This window comes from Arvicanthis niloticus, chromosome 25 (genome assembly GCF_011762505.2).
Source record: "Arvicanthis niloticus isolate mArvNil1 chromosome 25, mArvNil1.pat.X, whole genome shotgun sequence".
In the NCBI taxonomy this organism is placed as follows: domain Eukaryota; kingdom Metazoa; phylum Chordata; class Mammalia; order Rodentia; family Muridae; genus Arvicanthis; species Arvicanthis niloticus.
The window spans coordinates 26,474,941-26,492,301 of record NC_133433.1 but is presented as its reverse complement, the minus strand read 5'-3'; the positions used below and the strand labels follow the sequence as shown (position 1 = coordinate 26,492,301).

Here is a 17,361-nt window from a genome sequence, read left to right as displayed (position 1 = left end):
AGGAAGAGTGGGAAATTCCAGCCTGGGAAGGGCAGCCTAACCTGGCCTGGCATAAAAGGTTGTCTCTGACAGCCCACTACATGCCATGCATAGCATATGGTACAGCCACTTCAGCTAGATAGCTAGACAGCTAGATATACTTTCCCCGGGGCTCTGAAGAAGTGTTAGGCAACACTACAGAAATCCAGAAGCAAAGAAATGCCAAGTACAGACTATGCAAAAGGCAGTCTGCTTTGGAGAGGAGGCAGGACAACTGGTAAGTCTTAGGAAAAGGGGCCAGCAGAAATTAAAGGTGGAGACTGCAGGGAGAAGACTGAGCACAGTACGGAGTATCAGTGCATTGCCAGAGGCCCAACTTGAAACTCAGTGAGTCTGTCTCCGAATCAGGATAAAGACCTGATGGAGCATAGCCCCTGTCTCAATGGCTAGCCTCTCTTGCTGTCTGCCACTGTCATCCTGATACTTAGCCATGAGACAGAGCTCTATAGAGCTGTGCACCTTTTTGTTCCAGGGCTACTTCTCTGTGAGCCTGGCTCTCTTGTTCTTCCTCCACCTGCCCACTGTGATTATGCCCCTACAACAGGAGTGCAACTCCAGATCCAAGTGAGTGATCATGGGTAGTTTTATGATTAGAAGCATGAGACCTGGGGTCATTACTGCTGTCTGAGCTGCAAGCTGGAGGGTTGCTGAGAGCCAGGCATTATTGAAAATAAATGTCTAGATCTTTCTGGTGACCATGGACCTAATAGGGACTACCAGAGCAGAGGTTCTTATGTCAAAGTGGGAGTATGTCTCATATCTTCCGGCTCGAGTTACTCTGGATTAAGAGGCACTTTAAATTTCCTAACCCAAAATCTTCCGCTTTAACAGTTCAATGCTTTCAAAGCACATGGGGCAGACTCTGAGACTGGCTATGAGGGCTTGCTCTAGTCAGACCTCAGCACATGCATCTTCTCAGAAAGGCCCTTTTCAAGTCCGACTGTCTCGGGGCATCAGACAAGCAGCACATCCCTGCCTCCTGCTCCTGTTGAAACCATTTCTTTTATCTAGATGTCATTCCCTCTTTTTTTTTTTTTCCTTGCTTATTTCTAACTTGTGCCTTTCCCAAGGCTCATCTCAAGTTTCCCTTCTCAATACTATAGTGTTTGATATCTATATCACTCACTGGACATTTAAATATACACTACCTTTGTGTTCTTTTGGTACGTCTACCCACCATGTAAATGGCATTTTTTGCAAGCAAGCAAAAAAAAAAAAAAAAAAAAAAAAAAAAGAGCACAGTAAATATAGGTACCCCACAAGAGTGGCCTGGATACCCTTCCTATTTTGTCTCCCACTTAGCATAAGAATAAAGTGTAAGCCCTCAGGATGCAGAGTAAGCTAACTCTGTCTCAGACAGAATGGATCAATGTCAGATACCAGATATTATTCTAAGCAGTGGCATGGTGTTCTGCAGCTGAGTGAAGGCAAGAAAGTTACAGTCTGCATTTAAAACACTGTAAAATCTTGTGATTGTAGATAAATCTGTACAACCGTTTACACTGCTTTGTTAAAATAAGGTCAGCTGATCCAGTCTTATCTTGATGCTACTATGAAGAACAAGATGAAACAAATAGCTTTTTTTTTTTTAGTTTCTCTTAAAGTGGTAACACTTCAGGACTAATTAAAAATTTAATCACATTTTCATGGCAATTATTTTTTAAAAATATAAAAATGATATTTATAGAGATGAAAGAAAATCCCAAACCTCAAATATGGGAAACAGTACAAATTGAAGCACCTGAACTTGGTCTTTTAATCAGGGGACAGCGCATACATTCTAGTGATTCCTTATAAGCCCATCGGTAGATTTTGGTCTTAGAAGCTTAATATCTAAAATGAACTAACTTAAGCAACACTTTCTATTGCTACCATGTAGAATTACATTGTTTACTAGAACAAAACCATTTAAAACTTCTGAAAGAAACAGTGACCATTCAGAAATCAGTTGACTTGGCCATAAATATGTCTGAAAGCAACTGTGTCTGAGATCCATACTGTAAAATGAAGCACAGATTTATAATATTTTAAAATCTCCTTTAACTTACAAAGCAGATACATTTTTCACCAATCCCATATAGCTTAATAAGTATTCTTAAAACACTAACTTGAGTTACTCTGCAAACCCAAAGACTAAGCTTTTAATTTTTGCAACAAATTTATAACTTTATAAATATGTTAATCTTGGTATTGATATAACCTAGGTTTACAGTAAGAAATTAATTTATAATTAGCTTTTATAGTTTGTCTATAATGAAGGTTACTTAGTGCTTCCTTATTTATAGACTGCTTTGAAAATGAAATGAGATAAGACAGGTAAAAGCAAATGAATAATCCTGTGATCCAGCCCAAGTGCTGCTTTATTGCTGAAGCATGGCATCAATACTTAAATATGATGGTGACATAATTTAAGTCATGTTTGTCAGTGATTCAGAGACTAATGTAGCCAATCAAGTTAGGTTTCCTTTCCTTTTAAGCAGAAACAGAGTTTCTCTCTCTCTCTCTCTCTCTCTCTCTCTCTCTCTCTCTCTCTCTGTGTGTGTGTGTGTATGTGTGTGTGTGAGAGAGAGAGAGAGAGAAAGAGAAAGAGAGGGAGGGAGGGAGAGAGAGAGAGAGAGATCGTTTTGGTTTTGCTTTTACTAGGAAGAACTTGTAATTATAACTTGGCTAACATTAAAAATTTCATGACGTTTCTCATCTTTACACACTCTGAACCTATGTTCTTGACCAGTTTTGACCACATTTGAAGCACTAGTCTGACTCTGCTTTATTTTAGTTAAACGGCAGATTAGACAAACAACAACATTTACCTTTAAAGTTTTCCTAAATTCTCATTTTTTTGGCAGCTGAGTACCGTACTTCTGAGCTGCATAACTTTAAAAAACCTAGCTGGAGTACAGCACTACACGGAGGCAGAGCTTACACAACAGGGTCTGCGCTCACCTCAGCCTGCACACTTCTCCAGGAGTGCTCCAGGACCACTTGATAACACAGCACATGTGTGCCTGCCGCAGCGGCACTGCCATACACAGGGTGGCAGCACTGAGAAGAGAGCAGAGCCAAGCAGCAAGCACACTTGGATGCCAATGGAAGCACACCAGTGTGTCTGAATCCTGATTAGGAAAAAAGTTCGTAGACACACGGGCATTTTGTTTCTAATTAACAAGTTCCTTTTAATTCTGGCAAAGGAATCACGGTCTGCAAAAAGGCTATCATGAGTCAGCCTCGGAACGGGATCCTTTCTCTTCTCAGCTGCTTTTCTCCTATTCATGCAGTGACCAATAATGGGTGAAGTGAGTATAATTTCATTCAAGTATGACACTGGGTCAATGTTGAACAGAATAGCTTATATCTGCAGTGCCTATGTTGAGATAACCTGAGCTATGGCTAAAAGTGTTTCAGGATAGCACTTTCTTTTAAGAACAGCATGCTGTAAGAACATGTAAGGGCATGCTTAAGGAATAAAAGTAGTACAAAAAAGCTTTAATAAAACTGAATTAAGTTTTAATATCCACAAAGAGGACTTTTGAAGAAAATACTGATAATAGTGCTTTTAAAATAAACATTGAAGTAGCACTGTCTTGTAAACATGTAATAATTAAAGCTCCCAAACACAACAGATGTGCAGTTCAGTACTAGGCTGTTGCCACTTTTTTTGGAAAAATAACCAAAATGATTGAAGATACTAAGTTCTTTGATGCCATTTTGGCCATTTAAAATAGGTTTACTAACAATCAAAGGAAAAATGCTTAAGACCTTTTGCAGACCTCCACACTTTTTGATTTTATATTATTATTATTATTCTTAACAATTACTTTATTCACAAACTTCTGGGACTGAAAAAACAGATTCAGAAAAAAAAACAGTTTTTTTTTTTTTTTATTAAAATTCTGTCATTTCACCAGTAAATCAATTTATTCAGATAAATATATCTCTTTTTGTCAAATTACGTTTATTATTTGATGGTTTGTTTTCATCTCAATTTGGGTAAATAATTATGGCAACACACTTTCACACACAGTGCTGCGATGCAGGAGAAATTATTTTCGAGGAATGCCTCATATTTTTTTATTTTTTTAGATCTGTGAAAGAAATCCCTGGAAAGGCTGACCATGCACTCTCCATAGAGCAGAGTGAAGTCAGCTATGTGTACTGCATCAGTTCTGAGGATGCAGAGGCTTTAAGGAGAAGCAGAGCACACATGTAACTGGGTCCTACAGATATACACTGTACTCACCAGACTTTCAAGTAAGAACCAGCAGGGCTGTTTTCGCCACTCTTGGGATAACCTACTTTATTGTGTATGTCCGGTTCTATCTTAATGCTGAAATCACATGCGTTTACCAATGATTTTCAAATAAAATACCAATATTAGAAGAGAAACGCAACTGAGATAGACATGTACTCAATTAAATTGTTCCAGACAATAACAAATTACCAAAACACGGGAAGAACATTTTCTGACATTTAGGTAAACAATTTTAAAGGTATTAGGAGAGCAAATTTATATTTGAGGCTGAGCTTGCAATCAGGTAGACTGGACATATCAGTGCTGATTTAAAGGGTTTGATATGTCTCACCTAAATATGTAAAGTAACATTATTTCCCATGAACTTAAAAAATTATGACAAATCTCATGTCAAAGTAACAGAGCTAATTTCTCTTCTTCAGGGTGGAACACTCCCAGAAATTAGACATAGAAAAGGCAAAAGGCAGCCTAAGAAAGGGAACACACCCCTATACAAATGTTGTTCTACTTCACTGCCTTAAGATAAGACACTAGAACATTTTTATTATCACTTGGGCATGATGAGAATTAATTTGGACTCTGTAATTATAGCATTAAGACAATACAAGAAAATAAAATTGATTTACTGAGAAAACTTAGCAGTGTAAAATCAATTGGTGATGTTTGGAACCTGAAAAGTTAAACAACCTTAAGCTTCCAGCTTTGGTTTCTTAAATTCTCTTTCTCAGGAACCATCGACTGATGTGTGTCGTCAGGGAAACAGAGCTGACTGGGACGCTTTCTGAATCTGCCTCTTACCCAAAATATTTATAGTCCTCATTTAAAAACTGATTTTTAGTTTCAAAAAAAAAAAAAATGTATCTAAAAGATTCTAATACTCACTGATCAAACATTAGGTATTTTTTTAAAAGTCAGATGGCAGCTTTTTAATTGTAGCACTTGCTCTGAGAATTAATATTTTCATACTCAGAAACTATAACATAGGAAATTATAAACAGCTTACATGTAATACACCAACACTAGTATGGGACAATAATTTAAGTATTAACAACTGAAAAGATTACAATGAGACTCTCCTGCTCAACGACAGATTTCAAGATTCTGCAATGCATTCTCACCCACCACTGCAAAGAGCTCTTGCACTCTCTGAGCAGTTTCCAGAGCTATAGGTAGATTCTGTTCAGATACCACAATAGGTTTCTATTCTCCTTTAGAGAACCAACTGCTGACTAGTGAATGAGAAAGAGAAATGCCTTTAATCAGCAGCTCACACCTTAAAATATTCTGGAAATTATCAATCTTATTGGTGAAATACTCTTATCTTTATCATGTCAAAGTTTTTAAAGTGTTATTAAAATTGTAAGAAATTATTCAAATTGCTTTAAAAAAAATCCACAGAGCAAAACTATTCTTAGACCGAGGCTTTAAAATTTATTTTACTAACCTTAAAAAAAGTTTTAAGTCTTCTGATAAGTAACAAGGAAAGTAATTTTCAATGATTTCTAGGACTCTCAGATTATTTCACTTAGCTACATATTTAAAAACTCTTTAAAATCTCTTTTAAAACAGCAGAAAATGACTTTCTCCTTTTCCTTTTGTTAAAAATGAATTTCAAATCATCACCAGAAATCATTATTAGGATTTAGTTTAATCTACATCTATAGGAGAAGGAGCAGAGACTTTGGAAATCTTGTTTAAAAAGGTGATTACATATCCAGCAATTTGCACTAAAAATATTCTCTGATAAAATTCCCCAAAGTACCACTCTGATTCTCTTCTTTCCTCTTCTTCCTTCCTTTCTTTCTTTCTTTTTCTTTCTTTTGTAAACTTGTGGGTTTGCTTTGTAGTTGGTTATTCTTTATTCACATAAGTTGAATTTTAAATTTACCATAATTATGATTTTATTCTGAAATTCTTAGTTTTCCAGTTTCTCATCATTATTTTTGAACATTTTAGTTTACACTGATGTACAATATTTCTATTGTTCAAAAGTATTAATATTTAAAAGGCATCAAAACCATATTTTTGTTCTCTAGTATTTTCACATTTCTAGGTTTTCTATGATTTTTAAATTAGGAAAAGGTTCCACTTAAAAAACAAGTCAAAGGAATATTTTTAGCAGACTCTTTTCCTATGAACCTAGGCTATAAGGGCAGAAGCTCACTCACATGCACACTTTCATAGGTAGTCATCTCAAATTCCCAGCACATACTGTGGTTAGTTTTAATACCAAGAGCCTGTAGTAACTCTGTTTACAAGACATTCAGGGACTTTTAAATACTAACAATTTTAGTGTAATATCATACTACTTCACTTTTAGAAAATGAGATATTATTTGTTTTCTAACTTTTTTTGTACTTGATATGCATTTTAAAAAAGTAAAATCCTTAAGAACAACAAACACCAATATATATACAAAATCAGAACACAAAAACATTCAAATGTTTTTGATATATGAACATCATCTGGTCAACTGTCTCCTATAAGAAGTTGACACAGACAGGAGGGCACACTAGGTAGAATGCAAATCTCAGGGAGATAGGCCAATGAATTTAAAAGTAAAAATCAAACTATGCCTCTATAATCATTTCTATTAAGCTTTTATAAAGATATATTTCTTATAATATCATTTTTTAATAATTACAAACCAATTTTCATAAAAATTCATAACCTAGAAATACTCATTTACTTTCTCAAATTAAATTTGAAATTAAATTTACACACGAGATATAAAAGTTGCCTTGATGTAAAGGAAAAGCAGTAACCCGGTAGATTTCAGATTTGAGAGTTTCGAAAAAGGTTAGCAGTGAAATGATTACAAAAAAGCAACAATACATCACTTCTACTGTGTTAGAATGGAAAAGACCTCTTCTTCCTGAGCCCTGAAACCACAGTGAACCCTACAGTTCATCAATCCGATGTACCCTGCCCTCGAATTGAACTTATTTGTAAATACTGTTCTAAGGGTACCTAAACACTTACTAATTGCTTAAATATGCTGCCTACATTAATTCCTGTTTAAACTAAAGAAATAAAGGTCCACCTTTATTTTCAAGCAAAGACTGACATGCTTTCAACATAGTTTGTGTTTCAGAAAAACACATTTATCAGAGTCTTAAAACACTTTAAATGATGGCTTAAGGGACAGTTTTCCCCTTTCACCCTGAACAGACCTACTTGCTTAGCTTTTGCTTGACAGACACACTTTTCTCCTTCTGAAATTCTCATCTCATGAGTAACAGGTTAATTTTTTACATGTTAAATTCTCAAAAAACAAAATTACAAATATTAAAGCATTCCTAGAAGGATGAACATTCTGATTATACAACTTGAGTAAAATGATTACTGAAGCAAACTTCAAGGCAGGCATGACACAGGTTTCAGTTGTCTGTCTTTAGAATCCCAGGTACGATAGGAACGTGACATTTAATTTAGAAAACAATAGTCTAATCCTTTGGTAAATTTCTAGAATATCATATGAAAATGTACATAATAACAACCAGGATTATTATAATAATGAAGGAAAATTCTCAGTTTTGATTGATACTAAAACAAAAAAAAAAAGCATTCTTAAAATTTCAAATTATATTGATAAAGGCAAATTCAACTACTTTAACTACAAAATGTCTGTTTATTGAACTATTTTGATTATCATAAATAAATATACAGATATGGGGTTTTATCAGCATTAGCCCACACCCACTAAATCACCCACCACAACAGAAATATTCTTTTCAGAATTTTGAGTAGTGACACTGGGCATCTAAGTCTCAGATAAGAATCTTACTCTGTGGGGTTTCTCTAACTTTAAGTTAAGTAAGAGTGTGGAGCATGGGATATCCTTAGATTATTTCTGCAAATTGGTATAATTTAATAGGACATCCAGCATCCAGCAAAGGAAGTTCAACAGGCAGGGTTTCTAAGGCATCGAAAAACCTTAAAACAATAAATTAAAATCATCTATTATGGCACTCCCTATCTGAGTAAGACTCTAAGAGTTACAGGTTTTAATCTGGGCATCACGAGTGTATTTTTTTTTTTTTTTTAATTTCAAATGGGAGCTGGTTTTACCAAACCCCAACAAAGTGTATATCACTCTATATGAGAAAGAATAACCTCTTTTTTAATAGGCGAACTTCTGTTGAGGTTGACAATAAAGAATGGGATCCTATTTCTAAGTGCCCAAAACACCTTAAATAGTTCAATGAGCTAACAGAACCAAAAGCAAAACTTGCCTTGACTTTTACTGACACTAAATTTATTGGTAATAGTATTTGGTTTGTCAAAGTGGCAACTGCTCAGTATCTAAAAGCCTCATGTATTTTAAGCAAAAGCAAAATCCTGACTACTTATAGTCAAAGTAACTATCTTGAGCCAGCAACCTAATGAACACGCAAAATCAACTTAAGAAGGTTTTATAAGTAAAGATGGAATTCTGAAACCTTTGGATACAAGATTATGGTGGGGAGGGTTTAGCTTCTTCATTGATACTTTTAATCTCTTTCTAAAGCATCATGATTTAACAGTGATTTATGACCCTCTGCTTTCTTTAGTGACTTCTTCGAAAGCTGGAGTTGTTTCCAAAGTGGGAAACCACACGATGATGTGCTCACAGGTCACTGATAGTGTTTTCATGGAGGTATTTACAGAAAGGTGCGGAGAAAAGTTCAGTTAGAAACAGGAACTAACACACAATGGATTGTCACAAAATATTTTTTTATGCAGTATGGCAAAAGGGTACACTTTTTAGCAAGTCTAAAAACTCAGTTCTAACTTTGGTCCATTTCTATAAATTGTAAAAACAAGGCAAAATAGAGATTTATTTCCAAAACTCCAAACCCTTGTGGAAACTGAATGTAAGTAGTTTCCATTGCAGATCAGTCGTAATCTTAAATACTGTACAGTTAATAATGGACACATTCTACCTTTTGAAAATACTGTGGACATCTAAGACACAAGAGCCCGATTAGTAGACATTTCCTGTTAAACACAAATCATTTCAGCTGAAAAGATGCAAATCCATAGGTTTCAGGACATCTAAGCATTTTCATTTTTCAAAGTGCAAAGTCACAACATATGCATAGGATAGGCTTTAAAACTGAATGTATATGTAAACTTTTCCATGGTCTTCATGAGAGCCACTCCCACCCCCCCCAGAAATGTCTACTGCTTACAATGTTAAGGAATCTCCACCACTTTGCCTGTAATTTGCAACCAGAAGTCCTCAGTGTACTACCTGAAGCCAAACTGAATATTAGGTATTTTACAAAATGGCTGTAAACCCCCATTATGGGCATACATGGCTCTTTTATCTCACTGCACAGAATTCATAAGTGTTCAATAATGCTATACCATTACACCACACACCTTCAACTTTTTCCATTTTTCCACAATTCCTTCCAAAATCAGCTTCCATAGCAAAGCAATGTAACATGAAAAGTTTCTGGGAGGGCTTGTTACATAAAAGAACAGCGTGGATGAAAACTAAGCCACACACATATCCATCTTCTGCTGGGCTTGTTTATCCCTCCTCTCCCTCCATCACTCCTAAACGTGGGTGCACTTGAGTAATGGAAAGAGAAGGCTCTTCCATCACCACACACTTCTAGCACCTCTGCCTTTGGTCCTCAGACAGTAAGTCTGCGTAGGTGATGAAAACCCTAAGAAAAGAGAAGCTGTCCCTTTAAAATGCCCTGCTCTGTCCCAGATCCCACGTGGAACCAACATCAGCAGCACTTTCCCACTAACATCAATGTGATGCAAGAGGCACCATCCTTTTATATACATAAAAACCAGAAATCTTCAGTCCAACATTCCTTAGTGAGGGCGAACAGGTGAAGCAAACGTGTCAGGAAGGGAGAAACCAAACAACTCCCCACCCCTCCCCAGAAGGTTCGCCAGTCTTGCCCTCCAGTCTCTCTGGGCAACAGCACCTTTCTACCCCTCCTCTGGAGAGCCCAGTTTAAAGAAAGGAGGGAGCCACTAACAAAACCCGAGGCACAAATGCGACGAAAATGCAATCTAAAGCCGGAAAGGTTTATTCTTCCAATCACACACATTAACTCTATTAAGAAAATGGCATCACTTTTTTTTTCCTACCCACAAAAGCAAACCCCTCAAAGATCATTAAAAGGGAGTTATAAGATAGCAAATATAGTGTTTATCTTATCTCAGATCAGTCCACATTACCAATAAGTTTAGTAGTTTCTGCACTACCACCTCCCCCTCCCTCCCCCTGCTTCTCTTGCATTGGATTTTCACGTTTTCTCATTGTCGGTGGAGTTATAAAAGGCTTTTGCCCTTCGAAAGTTTTAAAAAATAAATAAATATTAACTCCTTGGTCCCTGCAAAGTCCAAATGGACTTCAGGGGAAAGGCGGCAAACACTTTTACCTTTAGCGAGAAAGGGGGGAGCATCCTGAATTTTTAGGGATTTTTTGCGATTTTTTAACAATTTTTATTTGGTTATATGCCTGAGTTCTCCCTCCATTTTGGTTGTTTATGATACTGACAACAAGCTGTCCCTGCTCCGTCCCGATCTCCTGCTTTCATTTAGCACCCCCTCCCCCTACGCCCCCGCCGCCACCCGGCTGGGTCCGGCGCCCCGCGGACCCCGCACCCCGACTCGGCTCTCCCACCTGGGCAGGAGGGCAAAAACAAATGCATTTCTCCAGAAAAGAAAAACCTCTTTGGAAAGGGGGGCAAAGTTACCCCAAGTCACTCCCAGTGCCCCCCAAATATTGCCGACCGCGGGTCTCCGCCAGGCCCTTTGGGAAGCGACCTTCCCCCGGGATGTTTTGGTGGAAAACGCGGAGAGTTTCCTCTCAAAACCGAATTTATATTAATTTTTCCCTTATTTTTCGGGTCTCTAATGTCTTCCGCTCTCGCTGCTGCCGCTGCCGCTGTCACAATATTCACAGCACCAGAGAGGAGGAGGAGGAGGAGGAGGAGGTGGAGGAGGAGGAGGAGGAGGAAAACTTTTCAAACTTTCCAGACCTTGAATAAAAGGTTTTTTTTTTCCCACCGACCTCACCTTCAGGTCCCCAGCCGCGTCGCCCCCTGCCCTGTCAGCAGCGACCTCGGGAGTCCTCGCAGCCCCGCCGCACGATTTTATTTGATTTTTTATTATTATTTTTCTCTCTGGGGTCCTGAGCAGGGGCTGGGAGTAGCACAAACTTTTCCTCCTCCTGCCGCCGCCGCGGCTCCTCTGCCCCCTCGGCTAGTCCCATAATTTAAATAACCCTGATATTCCTCCCGCTAAACGCCTCCCCGCCGCCCCGGACCCCGGGAGAACTCACCGCGGAGCTTTAACATCCTCCCTCCGGCCCGTCCGCCGCCTTTACACCGCCCGCGGAATTTCTAATAATTTTTTTCTCATATTTCGGGCTGGACGCGGCGGGCCTGGAAATTGTTTCCTTACGCCTCTTTCCAGCAGCCATTGTAGTGTATGCGCTGCCCCTGCAGCTCAACTTGCAGCTGCCGCCGCCGCCGCCGCCGCCGCCGCCGCAGCCGCCGACGTCGCGCCCACCGCCGCCTCCCCCCCGCCCGCTCGGCCACCGCCCCCGCCCCGCGCCCGCCCGCCGGCCCGCCCTGGCCCCCGCCCGCTGAGGTGCCCGCCCTCCTGACGCTCCGCCCAGAGCCCAGCCACTCCGTGCGGCCGCCGCCGGGTCCAGGCGGGCTCATTGGTTGACAGGGCTGCCGGTCAGGCCAAAGTGTTAAGAGCGAGGCTGCAGGGTGGGGGGCGCGGTGGGGCGGGGAGTGGGCGGGGTCTCGTTCCGCCCCACCCACTCCTCTTGCCGGACCCCTCCTCCCGCTACTCCGGGGCGGAGCGAACTGAGCCCGCCCCAACCTCGTAGAGTTCCGCGCGCCTGTCAATCCGGCAGCAGCGCGCGGGGATTGGACGGGCTGAAACGGGGGGAGCGGGGGCAGCACGTTGGGGTGCGCGCTACTTAAGGTCCTGCTGCGTGAGCCACTGACGTGTTTGGAACTACAGCCGGCTCGGGTGCTGGCCGTGTGGTGGCCTGTGGTGAGTGGTCTCCGGCCCCTCCCTCCCTGAACGGCAGGCCCGGGACAGCACTACACCGAGGGCAGACACTAGTTCGTGTCGCCAAACCCTTCGCAGCATGCTCCTGCCGCTGCTCACGCCACGCGATTCGTCCGGCTCGGGCAGCGGAAGGTGACCCCATGCAGGTCTGGGCACCCCGGATTGTGTCACTCCCCGCCCTGCCCTCCCCAGGTCCCCGGTATACGCTGCCCCCTTCCTTCCCAGCCCCTTTGTCGTGTTTACCTGTGCCCGCCCTCCACCGTCCAGTACTGCGGAGCGGCACCTCGGAAGGCGGTCCCGGAGTCTCATCCTTGGGGATTCTTCTCCAACCTCTCAGATCCCTGTGGTGTGTTCTTTGACTTTTTGCCCCTGGTCCTCCGCACCCAGGTTTACGGCGTGGTGTATTTCTGTTTCCGGATTTAACACTCACAGATCAGACTCTGAGAAGCCTGGGGGCCTGGACTGGTTCACTCCAGTGCCCTTCCCCCACTACGGATCAAAGCTACGAGGAGAGTGGGAATCAGGAACTCCTTTTGGTAAGCAGTTTACCCTTTAGAGTAGATTTTAGAACTGTTTCTCAGATGTGCTGTAGGTTTGCAGTCTTCCCTCAGACTGGTTTTCTTTCTGAATGTCATCTTGGAAGTAGTAGAGCAGCAGGAGTTGTAACAGTTGTTCACTCCCGCACCTTCAAAAAGTAATCAGATAAGGCCTCTTTAGCAGGGCACTCCATCTTGCCCTTCAGCCTCACTCCTCCATGTAAATTGACATTTCCTCTTCCTGTACTGTTAACACAGGAATTCATACGAAGGAGGTGACATTCAGAAATCCATGCTTAGAGTGACTTGGATTTAGGATCCAAAATAAAAAGCAATGAAATGGGCATAGCCTGAAGTTGCAAATTTGATGCCCGTGTTGTGTAGCTATTTTTAAAAGAATTTCTGGCTGATGATAATGAAATAGAACAGACTTTCATGATCAGATCATACCGTGAATTCTGTTTGTATCAGATTGATGTTGAGATTATTTCGTGCATGGCATATGCACAATCAAGCGGAGCTCTGTGGAGACATGACAGGAAAGAGAAGATTGTACGTTTTCTTAGTTCTATTCTCTCAGGAAGAGGCAGTCTTGTAAACTATCTTCCGAAGAGGAAAGGCTTCTAGATATAGTTGGACTCTGTACTGAGTGTTCTTCCTGTCAAGATGCTTCTGCTGGCTGGATATTTTAAATGAAGTTCATGAAATAAATGATTATTTTGTGATTACTGGAAGTTAAAGGACTGCAGAATAATCAGATCCTTTCTATCCCATGGAAAAGTTTAGCTTAGACATCCTGATCTTTATCAGAATAGAAGAAATTGGGTTGCATGACCATTTGATTCAGAATACGTTCACTTATCAAGAGATTATGGGTTTGAATTACTTTTCCTGAATATACATTATTTTGTTTAACATTATGTTTTGTGACATTTCATGCAAAAATTTGGACTTCTCTGAAAAGGCCCATGCATGTTTGTGTGTGTGTGTGTGTGTTTGTGTGCATGCAGTAGAGCTGTGTACTTCACACTGTCTTATTTCTCTGGAATCCACTTTGATTTTTTAGAATTTTTCAAAGATGGTGGGTGGCTCATCAATGCCATATCAATATATTGAAGCCTGTTCTCAAATAATTGTGACTTGCTTTTTACCCCTTCCCCTGCAAGAGAATTGTTGTACAGTTTCACTTGAACTGGAGTTTGAAGAGCAGTTGTCCTTGACCATGACTGATTGACTGACTTCATGGAGTGTATGACTTGGAATAGCTAACTGGTCCTTAGGGTAATGTGATGTCTTTAATGGATGAAACCTTTAAAAAGCTGTATTTTTAAGACTCAAGTTGGAAAATTACTGAGCCACAGTAGCATTCCCTGACTTCCATCAACCCATGGAAAGTATTAATTTAAATAGAAGATAGTCCTGGAATTAAAAATTCATTCATTGTTTTTTAAACTATGGCTTTTTAGAATGTTAAGTAAGCAGTAACTTGGCTTTTTGTTATACCCATTGTGTTTCATTGTTTCCTACAGAGTACCTTCTACTTTGAGAATTAAATGTTGTGGGTAAATTAAATTAAAAGTACTTGTGGGACTGATGACATTTTCTGGTCATTTCCTTCTGACCTGTTTTTCTCCTGCCTACCTTCAGTAAGAAGACAAGATGCCCTTGGTCACACGGCGGCTGAGAGACCCTGACATAAATCCTTGCTTGTCGGTAGGGTGGTTTGCTTTTCATTGTTGTGAGTGTTAACTTGGGAAAACCAATCTTAATTGTGTGGGTATCTGTCTTATGCAGTTATTAAATAAAGTATTTTTCTGTGAAAAAGATATTCCTGGCCAGTGTATTTTATTTTACTCTAACATTTAAGAGTGACCAAAATGTGGCTAACAAAGACTCTTTTCTTCAGTCTTGCTTAATTGTGAAATACACAGTGTTTGGTTGTCACTTGACAAGCATATGCAACACTAAGGAAAGTCTTTAGTCTAAACATGGGACAATACAACAAATTTAAAACCAGTGGTTCTAATCACAGCAATTATTTAATCTGCCTTTAAGACACCCTGGCTTGAGTCATGGGATTAGCTTATTTTAAGCTTAATGGTTTTCACAAAGGTATTTTATAAACAGCATTGTGTTGCAAAAAGTTTTTATTGACATTAATTAGGTATAGCTTGCAATGCTTTGTTGTGGTCTTGCCATTCCTGAGAAATACAATGTAAATGTTACATTGTTGCTATGAGTAGCGCTAATTCACCATCCTTTATGGGTTTTTCAAAAATACACATTACACAGGATACATCCATTGGTCTGTATAGTCTGTTTTCAACAGCATTAAGTATTGTTTAGACAAGGTATTTTTCTTAGATCTGTGAAGCAGATTCCCTGCCTGTTTGAAACTTTATTTTAGATAACTTCTCCTAGTCCTGCCTTTCACTTTGAAGCTTCTTGTCCAATCTGCTTCTAGTTCAGACAGCTTAAGTTTAATTACCAGTGGTACCTACTTCATTTTAAACTCATGACCCTGTGTTGCTTTCTTTTTGAAGTCACATTAATGATAACTATTAAAGCTGCCTATGTAATAGCATGCTTGCATAACGGAGTGAATGATACCAAAAGTACATCAAGGTGGGTGCTGTTAATTTAGGTTGCCTTGATGTAGATCGTTCTTGTGTAATTTACTTGGAATCTCAAACCAAGCCTTAAGATCAAACATTAAGTCAAACTGAGACCTGGGGAAAGCCAGGAGAGCTGCACTGAATTATGGGAGGCTGTTTGCTGGTGCTTGCTGTGTAGCAGTGCTCAGAGCAACTTATACCTTACTTCAGCTCCTGGAACAAATGACCATGATCCGTGCTTTGACTCAAACTCATGTGATCAGATGCTTAGAAAACTGGTCCAGACTGGAAAAAAAAAAAAAAGATGTCTTTTCAAGTTGAATGATTTCTGGAATAGTTGGCTATTTGGGTTTTATAAGTCTACCCTCTACAATGAACAAAAATAAACCATTTGATATCTGCTCAGGGGAAACAGCTTCAGAAGCCTTGGTGTTTGGGTCTTTCTTAGATCACGTCCCACATTTTAAATGATGACTCTCTTACATATTTAAGGAATCTGATGCTTCTACCAGATGTATGGATGAAAATAACTATGACAGGGAAAGGTGTTCCAGTTACTTCTTGAAGTACAAAAACTGCCGGCGATTCTGGGTAAGGCCAGCTTTTCAAGCTTCTTGCAAAACTGTTCTTAGGCTTGTGACCATAGCTGATAATAATCAATAATCTACAGTCTTCCCAGTGATGGCTGTAGGGACACTTAACTTTTGACCTTATCTTCTGAGTGGTATATCAGTTCTATGGCATCCTTGAGAGCTTGTTTCATTCTATTAATATAAATAAGTCTTCTTAGGTAAGTATCTTTAGTCATAAAATAGCCCTGAGTACTAGATCCAGGTCCTTCCTTTTGCTTTTCTGATAGACTTAGTTTCACTTAATAATCATGCATAGCTTTTGTAAGTGGACTGTATATACTCTTGTATACATACTTATGGCATATTCCTAACCCAATTCCTGCTAACAGTGCTTTCTGGGTAGATAATCACTTCAGTGTAAATGTTAATAGATTGAAACATCTGGAGTTTCAGAAGTAGATTTTTGAGTTTTAAAACTTAGACTTTAATATTTTCCTTTTGAAGAAGCAATTGGAAATTACTGTCAGATTATTGTCATTTAATATATGACTGATTTTGGTGTTTTCTTTTATGCCTATGTATAGAATTCTGTCATGAACCAAAGAAGACAAAATGGAGTTCAGCCATCTATGCCTACAGCAGCAGAAAGAGATGAAATTTTGGGAGCAATGCCAAAGATGCCCTACTGAGTTTTTGCATTAAAATTGTTTCTATAACTTGAAGCAGATGTTTTTTAAATCAATGATTGCTGAAATCTTAAGACTTTACTGGTTTCATCCCAGGTAATTTTGAGTTGTACATGACAAGACAGAATTCAGTTAGCCTTAAGTCTTTGGTGTTTGCTTTCAAGTGCTGTGACAAGAATAAGTTATTACCACACTGTCACTCATAGAAGGACAGGACTGTTGTGGCTGTAGGACTTGGGCTGTCTTAGGCCTGGAAGGAGATTTAGCATGAGAACAGTCGAGTTCCTGGGCTGTTACAAAGGTGGTGATCCTTAGAAAAGGAAATGATGCAAGCAACACAGAGACAAAGGAGGAAAGAATGCCCTGTGTTTAAAATGGGTGATGAGGTGGAGAGGTGATTGCCAGAGTTAGTTGTAGGTAGATGCACTGTGGGCCACAGACCTGGGGATCATTCTGGAAGTCCTTGGCCTGCTGCATCCACCATCTTTAAGTTAGTATATCACTAGGAGGCAGAAAGACTGCCGAGTAAATGGAGTACACAAGAATGTTACTTCTTTAAGGAAAGGCTTGATTGATTCCAGGATTCTGGCTAAAAATTCATGAATTTCTGGATCACCTAAG

At 39.7% G+C, this 17,361-nt stretch overlaps 2 protein-coding genes across 8 annotated transcripts in view; one reads left to right on the top strand and one right to left on the bottom strand.

Moving 5' to 3' along the window:
* Plag1 (PLAG1 zinc finger) overlaps nucleotides 1–11,807 on the bottom strand; it is a 38,460-nt gene extending 26,653 nt beyond the window's left edge. For 3 of the 4 annotated variants that reach the window (XM_076924261.1, XM_076924260.1, XM_076924262.1), the window contains exon 1: nucleotides 11,586–11,786. The gene's annotated coding sequence lies outside the window, so the exon portion shown is untranslated. Of the gene's footprint in view, nucleotides 1–11,585 lie in introns of all 4 variants that reach the window. The other variant, XM_076924259.1, reaches the window with a different exon arrangement.
* Nucleotides 11,808–12,204: 397 nt separating this feature from the next.
* Nucleotides 12,205–16,776, top strand: Chchd7 (coiled-coil-helix-coiled-coil-helix domain containing 7). 4 transcript variants are annotated; one of them, XM_076924256.1, is made up of 5 exons: nucleotides 12,205–12,313; nucleotides 12,719–12,867; nucleotides 14,515–14,580; nucleotides 15,975–16,073; nucleotides 16,639–16,776. In XM_076924256.1, the coding sequence occupies exons 3-5, from the start codon at nucleotides 14,527–14,529 to the stop codon at nucleotides 16,741–16,743; spliced, it is 258 nt and encodes an 85-aa protein (XP_076780371.1). In that variant the 5' UTR covers nucleotides 12,205–12,313; nucleotides 12,719–12,867; nucleotides 14,515–14,526; the 3' UTR covers nucleotides 16,744–16,776. The 4 variants fall into 4 exon arrangements, with proteins under 4 accessions (XP_076780371.1, XP_076780373.1, XP_076780372.1 ...); XM_076924257.1 differs by having other exon boundaries at nucleotides 12,250–12,463; XM_076924255.1 differs by having other exon boundaries at nucleotides 12,250–12,477.
* Nucleotides 16,777–17,361: the final 585 nt, after the last annotated feature.

Coding starts and splice junctions, on each gene's coding strand:
- Chchd7 (XM_076924256.1), top strand. CDS start 14,527: ATGCCCTTGGTCACACGGCGGCTGAGAGACCCTGACATAAATCCTTGC. Junction 14,581..15,974: donor ACATAAATCCTTGCTTGTCG/GTAGGGTGGTTT, acceptor TACATATTTAAG/GAATCTGATGCTTCTACCAG. Junction 16,074..16,638: donor AAAACTGCCGGCGATTCTGG/GTAAGGCCAGCT, acceptor GCCTATGTATAG/AATTCTGTCATGAACCAAAG.